The 17408-nt window shown below is 39.0% G+C and overlaps 3 protein-coding genes across 11 annotated transcripts in view; 2 read left to right on the top strand and 1 right to left on the bottom strand.

The window, feature by feature from the left end:
• Positions 1-17408, bottom strand: part of CASK (calcium/calmodulin dependent serine protein kinase) — a 323187-nt gene that overhangs the window by 157256 nt on the left and 148523 nt on the right. The window contains exon 1 of one of the 3 annotated variants that reach the window (XM_021932665.2): positions 4605-4736. The exons of the other annotated variants lie outside the window; for them this stretch is intronic. Coding sequence (XP_021788357.1) covers positions 4605-4649 — 45 coding nt within the window. The 5' untranslated portion in view covers positions 4650-4736. Of the gene's footprint in view, positions 1-4604; positions 4737-17408 lie in introns of those variants that run through there. 3 annotated transcript variants of the gene reach the window in all.
• The window catches only part of GPR82 (G protein-coupled receptor 82), a 103216-nt gene that overhangs the window by 54540 nt on the left and 31268 nt on the right, over positions 1-17408 (top strand). The gene's annotated exons all lie outside the window — the stretch shown is intronic.
• Positions 7010-15984, top strand: GPR34 (G protein-coupled receptor 34). 6 transcript variants are annotated; one of them, XM_009197428.4, is made up of 4 exons: positions 7010-7135; positions 7793-7885; positions 9210-9297; positions 14336-15984. In XM_009197428.4, the coding sequence occupies exon 4, from the start codon at positions 14342-14344 to the stop codon at positions 15485-15487; it is 1146 nt and encodes a 381-aa protein (XP_009195692.2). In that variant the 5' UTR covers positions 7010-7135; positions 7793-7885; positions 9210-9297; positions 14336-14341; the 3' UTR covers positions 15488-15984. The 6 variants fall into 6 exon arrangements, with proteins under 6 accessions (XP_009195692.2, XP_009195691.2, XP_009195693.2 ...); XM_009197427.4 differs by having other exon boundaries at positions 14263-15984; XM_009197429.4 differs by lacking the exon at positions 9210-9297.

Genomic DNA, 17408 nt, shown 5'->3' with positions numbered 1-17408 from the left:
GATCAGTAGTTCATTTCTTTTTACTATTGCATAAGTATTCCATTGTACGAATATATCAGTTTGTCCATTCTCCTGTTGACAGACATTTGGGCTATTTCTAGTTTTTGGATATTATGAATAAAGCTGCTATAATTTATTTCCAGAATACCAAGTTAGTTTCTAGGCAACCTCCAAAGGTGACTGATCAGGTTTTTCCTTTTTTTTTTTTATGAACTTATAGATTTTTATATATTTAATGTGTTTTAATCAATTGCTGCCTTTACAAATTTTTGTGCTCAAATTGTCCCATTTTAGGCCAGTGGGAGCCCTTTTAAGTCAGTTCTTTTGTATTTTTGTAAGACTCCAGGAGTCTGATAACTTCCTTGCTTTCTTCAGTCACAAGAGGATGTTCCAGGCTTGTCATGCCCATTTCTTGCTCAGATCTGGAATCAGCCATTTCTCTTAAGTAGCCCTGTTTCTTTTTAGTGCGAAAAAGGATTTAAATCCATGATGTGGGCTGGGCGCGGTGGCTCATGCCTGTAATCCCAGCACTTTGGGAGGCCGAGGCGGGTGGATAACTTGAGGTCAGGAGTTCAAGACCAGGCCGGCCAACCTTGTCCATACCAAAAATACAAAAATTAGCTGGCGTGGTGGCATGCACCTGTAGTCCCAGCTACTCGGGAGGCTGAGGCAGGAGAATTGCTTGAACCTGGGAGGCGGAGGTTGCAGTGAGCCAAGATCGCGCCACTGCACTCCAGCCTGGCGACAGAGCGAGACTCTGTCTCAAAAAAATAATAAAAATAAAAATAAAATAAAAAATATAAATAAATCCATGATGTGGGTACTAGGCATATTATCTTTACTGGGTTATTATTACTTTGGCTTTTCAGTGGACAGTGCTGAAAAAAGAATGCATTTTTTTAGGAGAAAAATAAACCATGCCGGGTGCGTTGGCTCACATCTGTAATCTCAGCAATTTGGGAGGCTGAGGTGGGAGGATCACCTGAGGTTGGGAGTTCAAAACCAGCCTGACCAACATGGAGAAACCCCATCTCTACTAAAAAACCAAAATTAGCTGGGTGCGGTGGTGCATGCCCGTAATCCCAGCTACTCAGGAGGCTGAGGCAGGAGAATTGCTTGAATCCGGGAGGCAGAGGTTGTGGTGAGCCAAGATCATGCCATTGCACTCTAGCTTGGGCAACAAGAGCGAAACTCTGTCTCAATAAATAAATAAATAAATAAATAAACAAACAAACAAACCAATCAACCAACCACAAGTTCATACTGGTATTTCTTCCTATTCAATTATAGCGTTTTTACTTTAATTCTTTGATTTGGCAAGTACAGTTGATCATTGAACATGGGTTTGAACTGTCTGGGTCCACTTATACATGGATTGTTTTCAATAAAATATATTGAATTTTTTTTTGGAGATTCGTAACAATTTGAAAAAAAACTCGTGGACCAACCATGTTGCCTAGAACTATTTTAAAAATTAAGAAAAAGGTGAAGGATGACTTCTGGAATAAAAAATTAAGAAAAAGCTGTATCATAAATGCATAAAATATATTTAGATACTCATTTATTATTTAGTACCATAAAAAGGTACACAAATCTATTATAAAGAGTTAAAATGTATCAAAGCTTACACCTACACAGACTGTAAATGGTGCCATTCACAGTCAAATGTGAACAAATGCAAAGATGCAATATTAAATCATAACCATAAAATTAACTGTAGTACGTATTATACTACTGTAATAATTTCACAGCTCCCTCCTATTGCTATTGCAGTGAGCTCAAGTCTTGCGAGTATTCACCTAATATGTTGTGTGATGCTACTTATCTCTGCTTGAGCAGTTCATCTCTCCAATAAATTGCATATCACAGTAAAAGTGATCTCACAGTTCTCACATTATTTTCATTGTGTTTAGTGCAATACCCTAAACCATAGGATCCATACAAAGTGCCACTGGTGATGCTAGAAGTGCTCCTAAGAAACAGAGGAAAGTCATGACATTACAAGAAAAGGTAGGCTGCGGCTGAGGTCAGGAGTTCGAGACCAGCCTGGCCAACATGGTGAAACCCCATCTCTACTAAAAGTATAAAAATTAGCCGGGCATGGTGGCAGGTGCCTGTAAATCCCAGCTACTCAGTAGGCTGAGGTGGGAGAACTGCTTGAACCTGGGAGGCGGAGGTTGCAGTGAGCCGAGATCGCGCCACTGCACTCCAGCCTGGGTGATAAGAGTGAGACTCCATCTCAAAAAAAAAAAAAAAAAGGAAATTCATGAAGCTGCTCCTGCAGCTACACCAGTAGGTGCTAAAATCTTGCACTTTTTGTGAAATACCTTTTTAAGTAGTACTGAAAATGCAGCTTTTATGTGGGTGCAGGATTGATATAAGAAAGGTATATCTACAGATTCTAACATAATTTGAGAAAAAGCGAAATGGCAACTTAAAGCAAAAAGAAGGTGAAGGGGTCAGGTGTGGTGGCTCATGCCTATAATCCCAGTACTTTGGGAGGCTGCGGTGGGCAGATTACTTGAGTCGAGGACTTTGAGACCAGCATGGGCAGCATGGCGAAAATTAAGCAATTTTCCCGCCTCAGCCTCCTGCGTAGCTGGAACTACAGGCACGTGCTACCATGCTGGGCTAATTTGGCATGTAACAACATGCCAAAACGCTGTCTCTACCAAAAATGCAAGTGATCTGCCCGCCTCATCCTCCGAAAGTGCTGGGATTACAGGTGTGAGCCACTGTGCCCGGTTTGTTTTATTTGTTATAAAGGATATTACTAGGACAACTGATGAAATTGAAACAAGGTCTGTAGAATACATAATGATATTAGGTCAATATAAATTATCTAATTTTGATAACTGTACTGCAGCTATGTAAAAGAATTCCTTATTTTTAGGAAATATGTAATGGATAAGAGTGAGAGATTGAGAAGGATTAAACAAATGAAAAAAAAATGTTAACATAGAGAATCTGAGTAAAAGGTATCTAGAATCCTCGTACTTGTTCTCATAACTTAGACTTTTCTGTAAGTCTAAAATTATGTAAAAACAAAACAAAAACCCCTACCCTATTTTAAAGTTACTAAAAATAGTAACTATTTTAAAGTTACTAAAAATAACTCCTTGTGGTTATGCTTTCACTTTGCAATAGAGCAAAGTTCTTTTGTTTTCATTAGATTTTGCCTTAATTTGGTGTTTTAATTATATAAAACATGTACATACGTTCTAAAGTACAAACTGTAAAACATACTATTCAGAGAGGTCTAGCTTTTGCACTCTTCCCCCACTCCCAATCTTTTCTTCACCACTGGTAACTATTTTTATTAGTTTTCAGTTTATCCTTCAATTTTTTAAAAATAAGAAAATACGCACAAATATTCAAAATTTCCACATAACAATATATTCTATAGGTAATTCCATTGCAGTACCTATCGCTTTTTTGTGGAGGTTTTTAAATTTTTAATTTTATTTATTTTGAGACAGGGTCTCACTATGTCACCCAGGCTGGAGTGCAGTGGCACGATCATGGCTCACTGCAGCCTCCAACTCCTGGGGCTTAAGCCACCCTCTTGCCTCAGCCTCCTGAGTAGCTGGGACTACAGGTACGTGCCACCACACCTGGCTAATTTTTGTGGTTTTTTGTAAAGACAGGGTTTCACCATGTTTCCCAGGCTAGTCTCGAACTCCTGACCTCAAGGGATCTGCCCACCTCAGCTGGCCAAAGTGCTGGGATTACAAGCATGAAGCACTGTGCCCGGCTTTTGTTTCTTAAAGAGAGAGATTTGTATATACTAGCAGAGGTGGACACTGGAAGACAATAAAGTTCTCTTCCGAGTGCTTCTATTTTCTTGGTGAAATAAAAAGTGGTCACCAGGTGGGAGTGAGGAAGGAGGGGGGTTCCTGGCAGTCTGAGAAGAGTACAGGTGTGAAAAAGTATTTTCAAGGAATAGGAGAATGAACTGATTAAACAGTGGTCCTCAAACCTTAGCATCAGAATCACACAGGTTGCTGAGCCCCATCCCCAGAATTTCTGGCTCACAGGTCTGGGATGAGGTCAGGAATATGCATTTTTTTTCTTTTTTGTTTTTTGAGATGGAGTCTCGATCTGTCACCCAGGCTGGAGTGCAACGGTGTGATCTCAGCTCACTGCAACCTCTGCCTCCCAGGTTCAAGCGATTCTCCTGCCTCAGCCTCCTGAGTAACTGGGATTACAGGCGCGTGCCGCCACACCCGGCTAATTTTTATATTTTTAGTAGAGACGGGGTTGCACCATGTTCGTCAGGCTGGTCTTGAACTCCTGACCTGAGGTGATCTGCCCACCTTGGCCTCCCAAAGTGCTGGGATTACAGGCGTGAGCCACTACACTCAGCCTTTTTTTTTTTCTTTTCTTTTTTTTTTTTTAGGGACAAGGTTTTGCTATGTTGCCCAGGCTAGACTCAAACTCTTAGGCTCAAGTACTCCTCCCATCTCAGCCTCCCAAGTAGCTGGAACTACAGGCGTGCGCCACCATGCCCAGCTAAGAACATACATTTCTAACAAGCTTCTGAGTGATGTTGATGCAACTCATTTGGGACCTGTTTTGAGAACCACTGGACTAAGGAAATATACCAGGATTGTTGGCAGCCCAGGGGCCCACTTGAGGTTTGTAGTCATGAATTTGAAGCGAGACCAATCAGCATCATTGAATGTTTGTATCCAGCAGTCTTCATTTTAGATGGCAAGGTTCAGGCCTGGAGTAGGTGGTGAGCTGAATTTAACCGGGGTTGGGATTTAAAGAGAACGGTGATATCAGTAATAGATGGCACCAAACAAGCGTATACATTTATTCTTTTCTACTTCTATCTTTATATAAATAAATACCTTACAATCTCAACAAGAGAAAGAGGAAGCGTGAAGGGAAAAGGACATATCGAAAATGAGCTAAGAACACAGAGACAAACCAGAAAATCCAGAATGAACAGGAAAAAGCGTATATAAAGAAATAGCTATAAAAAGATTATACTCAAATCTGGTGGTAGCTGTGTTGACTCACATTGAGGAGAAAATGTGGTCACAATATGAGGAAACTGAAGATTAAAACAATTAGTATTTTGAAAAAGGTTGGCTTAGGTGTAGGAAAATAATATAGAAAAAAATATATTCATACTAGATTATATGAAATAGAATGCACATAGGTAAATGCCTATTTAGTCATTAAAAAATTCCTGATAGGATCTTGAAGAGATATATGCATACTCATGTTCACTGCAGCATTATTCACATTAGTCAAGAGGTGGAAGCAACCAAAAACTCCATCAACAGATGAATGCATAAGGAAAATGTGGTGCATATACAGTGGAATATAATGCAGTTTGATAAAAGAAGAAAATCCTGTAACATGCTGCAACACAGATGAACCTCAAGGATTGACACTAACTGAGATAAACCTGTCACAAAAGGACAAATACTGTGTGATTCCACTCATATGAAGTATCCAAAATAGTCAAAATCAATGAAACACAAATCATGATTGTAAGGGCAGTGGAAGAGGAGAGAAATAGTTTAGTGGTAAAGGGTTTTAGTTGTGCAAGACGAAAAACTTCTAGAAACTGTTGCACAACAATGTGAATATACTTAACACTATTGAATTGTACACTTAAAAATGGTTAAGATGGGGCTGGGCACGATGGCTCATGCCTGTAATCACAGCACTTTGGGAGGATGATGTGGGTGGATCATTTGAGGTCAGGAGTTCAAGACTAGCCTGACCAACATGGCAAAACCCCGTCTCTATTAAAAATACAAAAATTAGCCAGGGATGGTGGTGCATGTCTGTAATCCCAGCTACTCAGGAGGCTGAGGCAGAAGAATAGCTGGAACCTAGGAGGCAGAGGTTGCAGTGAGCTGAGATCGTGCCACTGTACTCCACCCTGGGCGACAAGAGAGAAACTCTGTCTCAAAAAAAAAAAAAAAAAAAGGTTAAGATGGTAAATCTAATGTTACATATTGTACCACAATAAAAGAAAATCCTGCCAGACCAATACAGTAACCACCTTCCTTCTCAGAGGTTCTGAGGGGAAGTAAGAGCTACAAAACATTTTTATTCTAGCAATTTAAAAATATCCTGTCCCATATATCATATTTACAACAAACAAAAAGCTCTGGAGAATATAATGTTCAGAAGAGTGTACCCAGAAATAATTAGAATGTTAGATACAGCCCAATGAGTCAAATATTTAGTGTAAACAAAGCCGCAGGACAACACTTATGGGGAGAATGAAAACTAACTCTTCTTCATTTCAAATGGCAACAAAAAAAGGGAAATAACACTAAACTGCACTGCCAGCAGTTACATAGATGGACAGATAGTGGTTAAATTTTGGACTAGCATCAAAACCAAAACTGCAGAATCCCATCATTATTTTGCTTAAAATACAGGTGATGTTTTAATTTGCTTGGGAGAGTTTATCATAGTGATAAAAAGGGGAGACCACCATCAGAAATCTCATCTAGTCCTAATAACACAAGACTGTTTTAGCAAAGGTCTTAAAGGAATACATGGAAATATGCTAAAATAATGTACAAATGAAGTAAAACTTAAAAAAGAGTAAAATAATTCATCACTAATGTTATTATAATTCAATAAAGGAATGCCACTTTATCTGAATAACTTAATTTCTAAAACAAATCCAAAAAGAAACAGAAATTCAGTGCTTGTGCTTTGAAAGTCCATATAGCATATGATGTATCATTTCTTACAAAAAATAGAAAATACATATTTCTGCTTAGAATTTATAAAGCTTTTAAATTTTGGGTGGGGGAGGAAAACTTTCCACAGTTATCAAGTTGGAAGGTATTCATAAAAAAGATATAAATAATTTCCTAAAGTTCAGTGTTGCTTGAGCTTAAAGTTGTTCCATGGTGGCAGGGCTTTTTAATATTTTCAAAAGGAATCTGAGAGTTGTCATAATGAAAAAAGAAACAAAAAAAAGAAGGGGAAAAAAAAACCCCTACCACCACATGTGAACATAAAAAAGAAGAGAACCCCAACCAATTGCACCACGACCGGATGGAAGAGCCCAGCTGACACAACCAAGACGAGTCTCAGTGTCTAGGGAAGCTTAGGGTTCAGCTCCTTTTACTTCAGGCGAACCTGAACTGTGAGTATTGATTTCAGCTCTATAAATGAACCTTTATTTCAGCTAAAATTTGATTATCTGAACATTCAAAGTGAAACGTGATTCATGGTGATAAGGCTACTGTAATGTCAGCAGTTCTTTGCTTTTAGAACTACTGAGTAAATTGCTTGAATGACGCCTCTGCCTTGATTTCAAATGAGACTGCCTTTTTAGTTATTTTAAGTACTTTAAGACATTCAAGGTATTTAAGCTCCTACTGTCAATATAGTCACATTGTTGATACTGCATTTGGATACTGCCATCAAGATTTGCAGATCTACTTGCATGAATTAAAAGTTATTTTCATATGCAATACATTTTATTTCTAATGTATTATAAATTATAACTTATTGACTTTATTAAGTTATGCTGTCTCCCTATTTTCTATTACTGTCTTTTCTTTATTATATTATTACTACTTTATAGTATTACCAAACCATACAACATTTAAGTTTGGTGTTTCAGAAGTAAATAAGGTGAATATTAGATAAGAGAGAAAGCAAAATATGCTTTAGTTCAAATAATAATTTTTAAAAATGTGTTTTTTATGGACACAGTTAAATTTGTAACAAAACCTAACACATTACTAATAGTATTATTTCTAAAGTAATATGTTTTCAATTTTCATTTTGTATACAGCAGTTAATGCAATTTTGAAGCATGCCCTGAATAGATTCCGTCATCATCAAGTCAAACTAAAAACGGTGAAAGGTTGCGACTATTACCAAATAGGTATGTATTTCAACATAGCAATGTGATATTTTCACAAACATACCCAAACTGCATTTTAAAAGCTTCTGCTCATCTGGAGTCACAGTGGAATCTGTTGGGTCCTGCCCTCTGGGTCCAGTACTCCTACATGAGCCAGTTGAAAAAAAAACTGCAGGAGTAGGTGGTGGTGCGAGGGTACAATGCGCTAAACTATGTTTTTGAACTTGTGAATAGGATTTGCCACGTAACAACATTTAAAAAACATTATCCACTATTACAAAACTATTGTGACCACTTCAATATAGCACATGGGTCACAAGCAATGTCCACTGGGAAATTAATCCCCTATGTAAACACAGTGGTTTGTTTCTTATCTTCACAAGCAATTCTTAACATATCAAACAAGTAAATTTAAAAGTATCAATAAATAGCCTTATATAGTGAATGACATTGTAATGTACCAACCAACTTCAAAGGAGGAAAAAAAAAACAGTCACCAAGTTTAAAACAGAATCTAATTGTGATTTTTAATTAAAAAAAAATTTTTTTTTTGAGACAGACTCTCGTTCTGTTGCCCAGGCTAGAGTGCAGTGGCATGCACAGCTCACCGCAGCCTCTGTCTCCTGGGTTCAAGCAATTCTCCAGCCTTAGCCTGCGGAGTAGCTGGGACTACAGGTGCGTGCCACCACGCCTTGCTATTTTTTTTTTTTTTTTTTTTGGTATTGTTAGTAGAGGCGGGGTTTCGCTATGTTGGCCAGGCTGGTCTTGAATTCCTGGCCTCCAGTAATTTGCCTGCCTCGGCCTCCCAAAGTGCTGGAATTACAGGAATGAGCCACTGTGCCCAGCCAATTTTTTTTTTTTTAATATTCTTTTTTTATTTTTTTGAGACAAGGTCTTACCCTGTCACCCAGGCTGAAGTACAGTGGAGTGATCTTGGATCACTGCAACCTCTGCTTCCCAGGCTCAAGCGATCCTCCCACCTCAGGCTCTTGAGTAGCTGGGACTACAGGCACACGTCACCATACCCAGCTAATTTTTATATTTTTTGTAGAGACAGGGTTTCACCATCTTGCCCAGGCTGGTCTAGAACTCTTGAACTCAAGTGATCCTCCTGCTTCAGCCTCCCAAAGTGCTGGGATCACAGGCATGAACCATGGTGCCCAGCTGTCAATTTGTGAATCAATAATTGTATGCAAGCTGTCTAAAACATGGTTGTAAATGATGGCCACTATTATAATGTAAACAAATGCATTGGCTTTGCTTCATTCTCTTTAAACTGAAGACTAAAGCAAAACCAGAAACGCTTACTGACAGACCATCCAACTATTACTTATTTTACTTGCAGATTAGAGCTGAGGCAAATGGTTTCAGGATATGTGCTTTGTGCTAACAGCTTTCTGGAGACATCCTGATTATGGCTATCGGGTCTAGAAGTAAGTTTAAAAAGATATGCTCTGCGGGTAGTGGCAATCATTCTGATGAATGATTTGTGATTCTGTAAACTCTAGATTTACTTCCTTATAATAATGGACATAGCAAATAAGAAGATTAACACCCTTTGTAAAGAAGTAAAGCCAGATGGCATAATCTGTTCTTAAAATTGTTAAAGTGTATGTTAAAGGAATCATGTCAAAATACTGCTGATAGAACTCAATATTAATCAAGAAAATGCTGATCTTATGTGAAAAGGAGTGAGGTTTGGTGAAAAGCATCATGGGCTCTAAAAGTCAGATCTGAGTCCCACCTTGGGCACTGTCATTTAAGAATTGTGTGGCTTGCCAGGTGCGGTGGCTCATGCCTGTAATCCCAGCACTTTAGGAGGCAGAGGCGGGTGGATCATGAGGTCAGGAGTTCAAGACCAGCCTGGCCAACACAGTGAAACTCCGTCTCTACTAAAAATACAAAAATTAGCTGGGTGTGGTGGCACATGCCTGTAGTCCCAGCTACTTGGGAAGCTGAGGCAGGAGAATTGCTTGAACCCAGGAGGCGGAGGTTGCAGTGAGCTGAGACCACGCCATTTGAACTCCAGCCTGGGTGACAGAGTGAGACCCTATAAAAAAAAAAAAAAAAAGAGTTGTGTGGCCAAGAGTAAAGATCATAACCTCTTGAACTTTCTTTCTTTCTTCCTTTTTTTTTTAATTTTAGAGACAGGTTCTTGCTATGTTGCCTTGGCTGGCAGGCTGGTCTTGAACTCCTGGTCTCAAGTGATCCTCCAGCCTCAGCCTCCCAAAGTGTTGGGATTACAGGCGTGAGCCACTGTACCTGGTCAACCTCTTGATCTTTCGTTACCTCTTTTGTGATACCTACCTCACAGAGTATTGCAAGGATTATGCAAAGGAAGTAACATAAATGGGTTTAACACAATGTCTGGTACACAGAAAGTACTAAATAAATATTAGTTAATGGTTTGGCCATCTAGCTTAAGGGTTCAATTCTGACTGCACATTAAAATCCCCTGAGGAGCTTTTAAAGGAAACCAGTGCCTGAAACCCATTCCAGACCAATTAAATCAGAGTATCTGGGGAAGGAGCCAAGCACTGGTATCTTTAAAAAGCCCTCAAGAGGATTCTAATATGTAGCCAGGATTGAGAACCACTGATAATCCCTTCTACAAAGACTCCAATTGGTGGTAGTCTCAAAAATCTCCAGTGGTAAGATCCTTATATTGCCTCCCAAGAGAGATCATTTCATTAGAAAAAAATGATTTCCTTAAAAGGAGGCAACATCTGTCTCTGCAATTTCTATCATTGGTTCTTGTTTTGCTTTGCGAAGACACATATAACAAAGTGAAACCCTTTTCTCTATGGCTTTGTAAAGCATTCTCATCTTCAAGGTAAGGTGCCTATTTCCTTCAATTTGCTTCTATGACATGATTTGAGTTCTTCTCTCCATTTTGTCCATGGCCTTTTCTAAGTGTACTGCTGTGGATCAAACACTACATTAAAGGGGAGATCCTACCAGCTTGGGATGGAAGCAGTTTAGTAGTAACAATTTTCATTTCAGACACCACATATCTAGGAATTCAATTAAAGATGGGTTTTTCGTTGCCACCACACTACGCTACTGATAGAGCAATTGCAATTGTGTTTGTTAATGCAGCTAAAGCTCTTCCTGTACTTGTAAAGCTGCTTTTAATATCCACATGTAGAGCTTCATATGTATTTCTAATAAATTCCCTCTTTGATTTAGTATTATTTATTGTGCTAAGCATTAGGTACAGAGAGCCAAACAAAATTGATTTGGTTCTTAATCCTAATGGAACTTAAAATCTAGCATGAGAGAAGAAAAAAATCCAAAATAACTACTTACAGGTGAGTTTTTCATGTCATTTCAGCTACTTGAGCTCTCAAAATCACATCACTTCCTGTGCCTCAATTCCCTGAACCTATGAGAGCTCCCTAGATAACCACACAATATAGGTGGTCCCTCTACAGACACCCATTTCCTGGTAACGCAGGTTGCATTATTAGTTTCATTTTTGGCAGCCTGACATTCTTTCTAGATTGCCCTTTCCTTTTAGAATCTTAGATCACAGGCTGGGCATGGTGGCTTACACCTGTAATCCCAGCACTTTGGGAGGCCGAAGCAGGAGGATCACCTGAGGTCAGGAGTTCAAGACCAGCCTGGCCAACATGGTGAAACCCCATCTCTACTAAAAATACAAAAATTAGCCGGGCATGGTGGTGGGCACCTGTAATCCCAGCTACTCGGGAGGCTGAGGCAGGAGAATCACTTGAACCCAGGAGGCAGAGGTTGCAGTGAGCTGAGATCGCGCCATTGCACTCTAGCCTGGGTGACAAGAGCAAAACTCTGTCTCAAAAACAAAACAAAACAAAACAAATCAAATCAAACAAAAAAACCAGAATCTAAGATCACAAGAAACACACCTATATCTTTCTATAAACTTTCTGAAATTTGTCTTCCTGAAGTTGAGACACACGACAGACTAGACCCAGTCCTTCCCCGCTCCCTTCCTTTCTCCCTCCACCTTCCTGAATTCTGGAAACAGGCTCTTACCAGGGATTACATAACTTCCTCTTCACCAGCCAGTTCCTCTTCTGTGGAATCAATGCTCCCCAACTTTATAACATTTTAAACCTTAATGTTACCCTCTACAAAAATGCTTTGTTTTTAATCAAATTATGGGTAGAGCTTTAAGAAAGGCTATTTTTCTCTGTGTATAAGATCAAATCAGGGACTTAATTTATGTAATTCAAATCCACTTTACATGGTAGCAGTCAGGGTTTGAATGTCCACTTCTCCAAAATGTTTACTAATAGGGTCTCTGTCTTATTCACCTTCCTTTCCCACACAGTACTTAGCCAAGTGTGAGATATTTACTAAAATGAGATTAATCAAGAGGTGTTTATTAAAGCTAACTTTTATTAAGCAATCACTATGTGCCAGGATTAAGTTCTTCTTATGCATTTTTCATTTTCACAAATGAGAAAACTAAGGCATAGAAAAGATTAAGTTATTTGCCCTTGGTCACAAGTTAGTTGGGTCTGATTTTGAAAACCTTGCTCTGGGCATCTTTATGTTAACCCTGCTAAGTGGCTGCTGTAGAGAAATAGGGCAGTCACTCTAAGAGAGAAATGTGATGAGACCTCCAGAAACGCTTTCTTTACTTGTTGTGACCAGCTCTCAGACCAAGCTCTTCACAGCAGTCATTGGGCCAATAATAAGTAGCTTTGCAAATATTCTCTGCTGCCACAAACAAGTAGAATTCAAACACTATCTCTTCGAAGGTTCTAGCAAGTCTCAAATTATTGAACCCAGGGCACATTTAAGCTTTGGTCAGGTTACTTTCTTTTTTTTTTTTTTTTTTTGAGACGGAGTCTCACTCTGTCGCCCAGGCTGGAGTGCAGTGGCCGGATCTCAGCTCACTGCAAGCTCCGCCTCCCGGGTTTACGCCATTCTCCTGCCTCAGCCTCCCGAGTGGCTGGGACTACAGGCGCCCGCCACCTCGCCCGGCTAGTCTTTTGTATTTTTTAGTAGAGACAGGGTTTCACTGTGTTAGTCAGGATGGTCTCGATCTCCTGACCTCGTGATCCGCCCGTCTCGGCCTCCCAAAGTGCTGGGATTACAGGCTTGAGCCACCGCCCCCGGCCGGTCAGGTTACTTTCAAAATCTTAGATTGCACATGCTGTTTCCCATCTACGTTATCACTCTATGCTTCTAGGTTAGGAGTGGCTAACTAGCAGCTGCCAGCTGACTTGGTTTTGTTTGGTTACTTTTTTCTCCTGTCCACTGATACAAGAGTCTGTGTAACCTTGCAGGTGCTGTGTTCTCTTAGTCTATTATGTTAATTGCATGCCCTAAGATCCCTACCTTGGTCTCAGGCTGAAAAGAAATTTAGGATCCTCTTCTTTATTCCCACTTACAGAATGAGACCGCCACAGTAAGTCACACGCCATGTAGCAATACATGTCAAAATGAATGAATGCCACATACGAGGGAAAAAGTCAAGGCAGGAAGTGGTTCTGAAGCTGGGCAGGGCCAGCAGTGGGCCCAGCTCTCTTATGGCTGTACATACCTTTAGAGAAACTGATGCTCATCTTTGAGAAATATGAGCTGTCGGCTGGGCACGGTGGCTCAAGCCTGTAATCCCAGCACTTTGGGAGGCCGAGACGGGCGGATCACGAGGTCAGGAGATCGAGACCAGCCTGGCTAACAAGGTGAAACCCCGTCTCTACTAAAAAATACAAAAAACTAGCCGGGCGAGGTGGCGGGCGCCTGTAGTCCCGGCTACTCGGGAGGCTGAGGCAGGAGAATGGCGTGAACCCGGGAGGTGGAGCTTGCAGTAAGCTGAGATCTGGCCACTGCACTCCAGCCTGGGTGACAGAGCGAGACTCCGTCTCAAAAAAAAAAAAGAAAAAAGAGAAATATGAGCTGTCATTTCTCTTCACTAGCATCTCTATTCCCATAAGAACTTCCCTAAGAGAAGATGATTTCATAAATTGAGTTGTTTTAATATAATACATGAAACAGACCTTGAATGTAGGCCATAGCCACAGGAAAGGTTAGAGCATGAAACTCTATGAGATACCACACTATGTGCTGCTTGTTTAATGATACAATAATGTTACCAGATGAAGTAGGATAAAAGTAAAGTTTCTCACAATGTCTGAAAATAAATCATTTATTACTTACACTGTCTTTTTTTTTTTTTTTTAAAGAGATGGGGTCTTGTTCTGTTGCCAGGCTCGAGTGCAGTGGCACAATTATAGCTCACTACAGCCTTGAACTACTGGATTCAAGCAATCCTCCTGCTGTAGCCTCCCGAGTAGCTAGGACCATAGGCGTGTGCTGGGAGGCCCAGCCTATTATTTACACTTTTAGTTAAAGTAACTATTATTAAAATAGCAAATGACTCAATGTTTGGCATTCTGTTGTAGGAAAAATCTGAAGACATGAGAACTACACATGAGGAATATGTCATTTAGCACTTTCACTTTTTGATCTCCACAGAAGACAATGAGAAGTTACACCATAACAATGACGACAACTTCAGTCAGCAGCTGGCCTTACTCCTCCCACAGAATGCGCTTTATAACCAGTCATAGCGACCAACCGCCACAAAACTTCTCAGGAACACCAAATGTTACTACCTGTCCCATGGATGAAAAATTACTATCTACTGTGTTAACAACATCTTACTCTGTTATTTTCATTGTGGGACTGGTTGGGAACATAATCGCCCTCTATGTATTTCTGGGTATTCACCGCAAAAGAAATTCCATTCAAATTTATCTACTTAATGTAGTCATTGCAGACCTCCTACTCATCTTCTGCCTCCCTTTCCGAATAATGTATCACATTAACCAAAACAAGTGGACACTAGGTGTGATTCTGTGCAAGGTTGTGGGAACACTATTTTATATGAACATGTACATTAGCATTATTTTGCTTGGATTCATCAGTTTGGATCGCTATATAAAAATTAATCGGTCTATACAGCAACGGAAGGCAATAACAACCAAACAAAGTATTTATGTCTGTTGTATAGTATGGATGCTTGCTCTTGGTGGATTCCTAACTATGATTATTTTAACACTTAAGAAAGGGGGGCATAATTCCACAATGTGTTTCCATTATAGAGATAAGCATAATGCAAAAGGAGAAGCCATTTTTAACTTCATTCTTGTGGTAATGTTCTGGCTAATTTTCTTACTAATAATCCTTTCATATATTAAGATTGGGAAGAATCTATTGAGGATTTCTAAAAGGAGGTCAAAATTTCCTAATTCTGGTAAATATGCCACTACAGCCCGGAACTCCTTTATTGTACTTATCATTTTTACTATATGTTTTGTTCCCTATCATGCCTTTCGATTCATCTACATTTCTTCACAGCTAAATGTATCGTCTTGCTACTGGAAAGAAATTGTTCACAAAACCAATGAGATCATGCTGGTTCTCTCATCTTTCAATAGTTGCTTAGATCCAGTCATGTATTTCCTGATGTCCAGTAACATTCGCAAAATAATGTGCCAACTTCTTTTTAGACGATTTCAAGGTGAACCAAGTAGGAGTGAAAGCACTTCAGAATTTAAACCAGGATACTCCCTGCATGATACATCTGTGGCAGCAAAAATACAGTCTAGTTCTAAAAGTACTTGAGGTAAACATACTAAAATGAATTATATAATACAGCCTCTTAATTCTTTGAAGAACTAAAAAAATTAGGAAACAAAGTTCTAGCATTTACAAAAGTCAGATCTCAAAGCTGTGCTTGTAACTGTGATATTTCATTTGCTTAACTGTAAACCATTTCAAGGTACTATCTTTTAAATCTCTATGTAAAATCTTTTCAAAATACATTTTTAAGCTAATACTCTTAACATAGATTATGAAGTTAGTGAAATTTATGACTTTTAACAGCAAAATAATTAAAGTGCCATCGTTTCTCATGTCACTAAAGTAGTTATTAAAATCAAGCACTTGATACTAATTTAAAGTGTGTTTAAAAGTAAATGATTTGGGAACTGACAATGTGTCAGAAAATATATGTTCACTTATCATTTTAAAATCTTGTATAATTTGCCACTGTGTTCATTTATGCCTAAATCTCTATAATAGATGAGAAGATAATTAATAAAATCCTAATTAAAAAATGAGATCACCCACTATCTATCACTGCTTAGATAAAAAGGGAAAGAATTTAAATACTGTACAGTAAAAATTAACAGATAAGCTAACGATTCAAAAGCCTAGCAATAGGTCTTAAAACCACACCTTACTTAAAACAGGTTTATAAACAATAGGGTCATTTCAGACACACTTTGATACAGTAACATTGAACATGCCTATTCTGTGATCCAGCAAGTCATCTACAAGGTATACATCTTACAGAATCACTCAGATATGTACACAAGAAACATGTAATGATGCTCAGTGAACTACCATTCATAATATGAAACAATTGGAAATAAGTACATGTCAGCAAAGGCATGGAGAAGTGAACTGGTTTACTCACAAAATGGAATATGATATAGCACTGCAATGAAATGAACTACATTCACATGCATCAACACGAGTATATCTCATATATAATGTTGAGTAAAAAAACCCCGCAAAATTGCAAAAGGGTATGTACTGCATGAAATCATTTACGTAAAATATAAAAACATAAAACAATACCACATTCTTTTTTTTTTTTTTTGAGACAGAGTTTTGCTCTTACTGCCCAGGCTGGAGTGCAGTGGCGCGATCTTGGCTCACTACAACATCCACCTCCCAGGTTCAAGCAATTCTCCTGTCTCAGCCCCCTGAGTAGCTGGGACTACAGGTGCCCGCCACCACGCCCGGCTAATTTTTTGTATTTTTAGTAGAGACGGGGTTTCATCATGTTGGCCAGGCTGGTATCGAACTCCTGACCTCAGGGTGATCCACTCGCCTCAGCCTCCCAAAGTGCTGGGATTACCAGCGTGAGCCACCACGCCTGGTAGAAAACAATACCACATTCTTATGGATCAATACATATACAATAAAGATACAAAATATGTATGGTAATATATACAAGATATATACCAACTTAAAGTTAATGGTTATATCTGGAGAAATTTGAAGCAAATATGGCAAAATGTTAATGTCTGAAATCTAGATAGCAGGTACGTGATTATATTATTTTTGGTAAATTCCTGGGTATTTGAAATACTTTACAACAATAAAATCTGTAAATTAGAATTAAAAGGAGCAAACTCCGTAATTTTCATGCACATTAAAAAATAACAGGACAGTAAGCTCTAAAAGAAAGGGGTCTTAGTCTTGTTTGTCATTGCCTCCCTGGAGCTTAGTACATTTCTTGGCTATAGGAGATCAATATACATTTGTTGAATAATTAACAAGAATGAACAGATGAATAAGATAGGGAGAAAGGGAAGGAAGGAGTGCTTACAAGAAAAAAAGTTGGGTGTAATTAGCTTTTATCCTGGTCCATTTGAATATAGCTGTATAGAACACCATACAGTTGCAATCTAGGGGGTGTCATTAGGCAAACATTCTTGAAAGTTTGGCCAACATTTGTCCAGTTCTTTGGTCA

Source organism: Papio anubis, chromosome X (genome assembly GCF_008728515.1).
Source record: "Papio anubis isolate 15944 chromosome X, Panubis1.0, whole genome shotgun sequence".
In the NCBI taxonomy this organism is placed as follows: domain Eukaryota; kingdom Metazoa; phylum Chordata; class Mammalia; order Primates; family Cercopithecidae; genus Papio; species Papio anubis.
The sequence above is the reverse complement of the archived record's forward strand: the minus strand, read 5'-3'. Positions and strand labels throughout refer to the sequence as shown.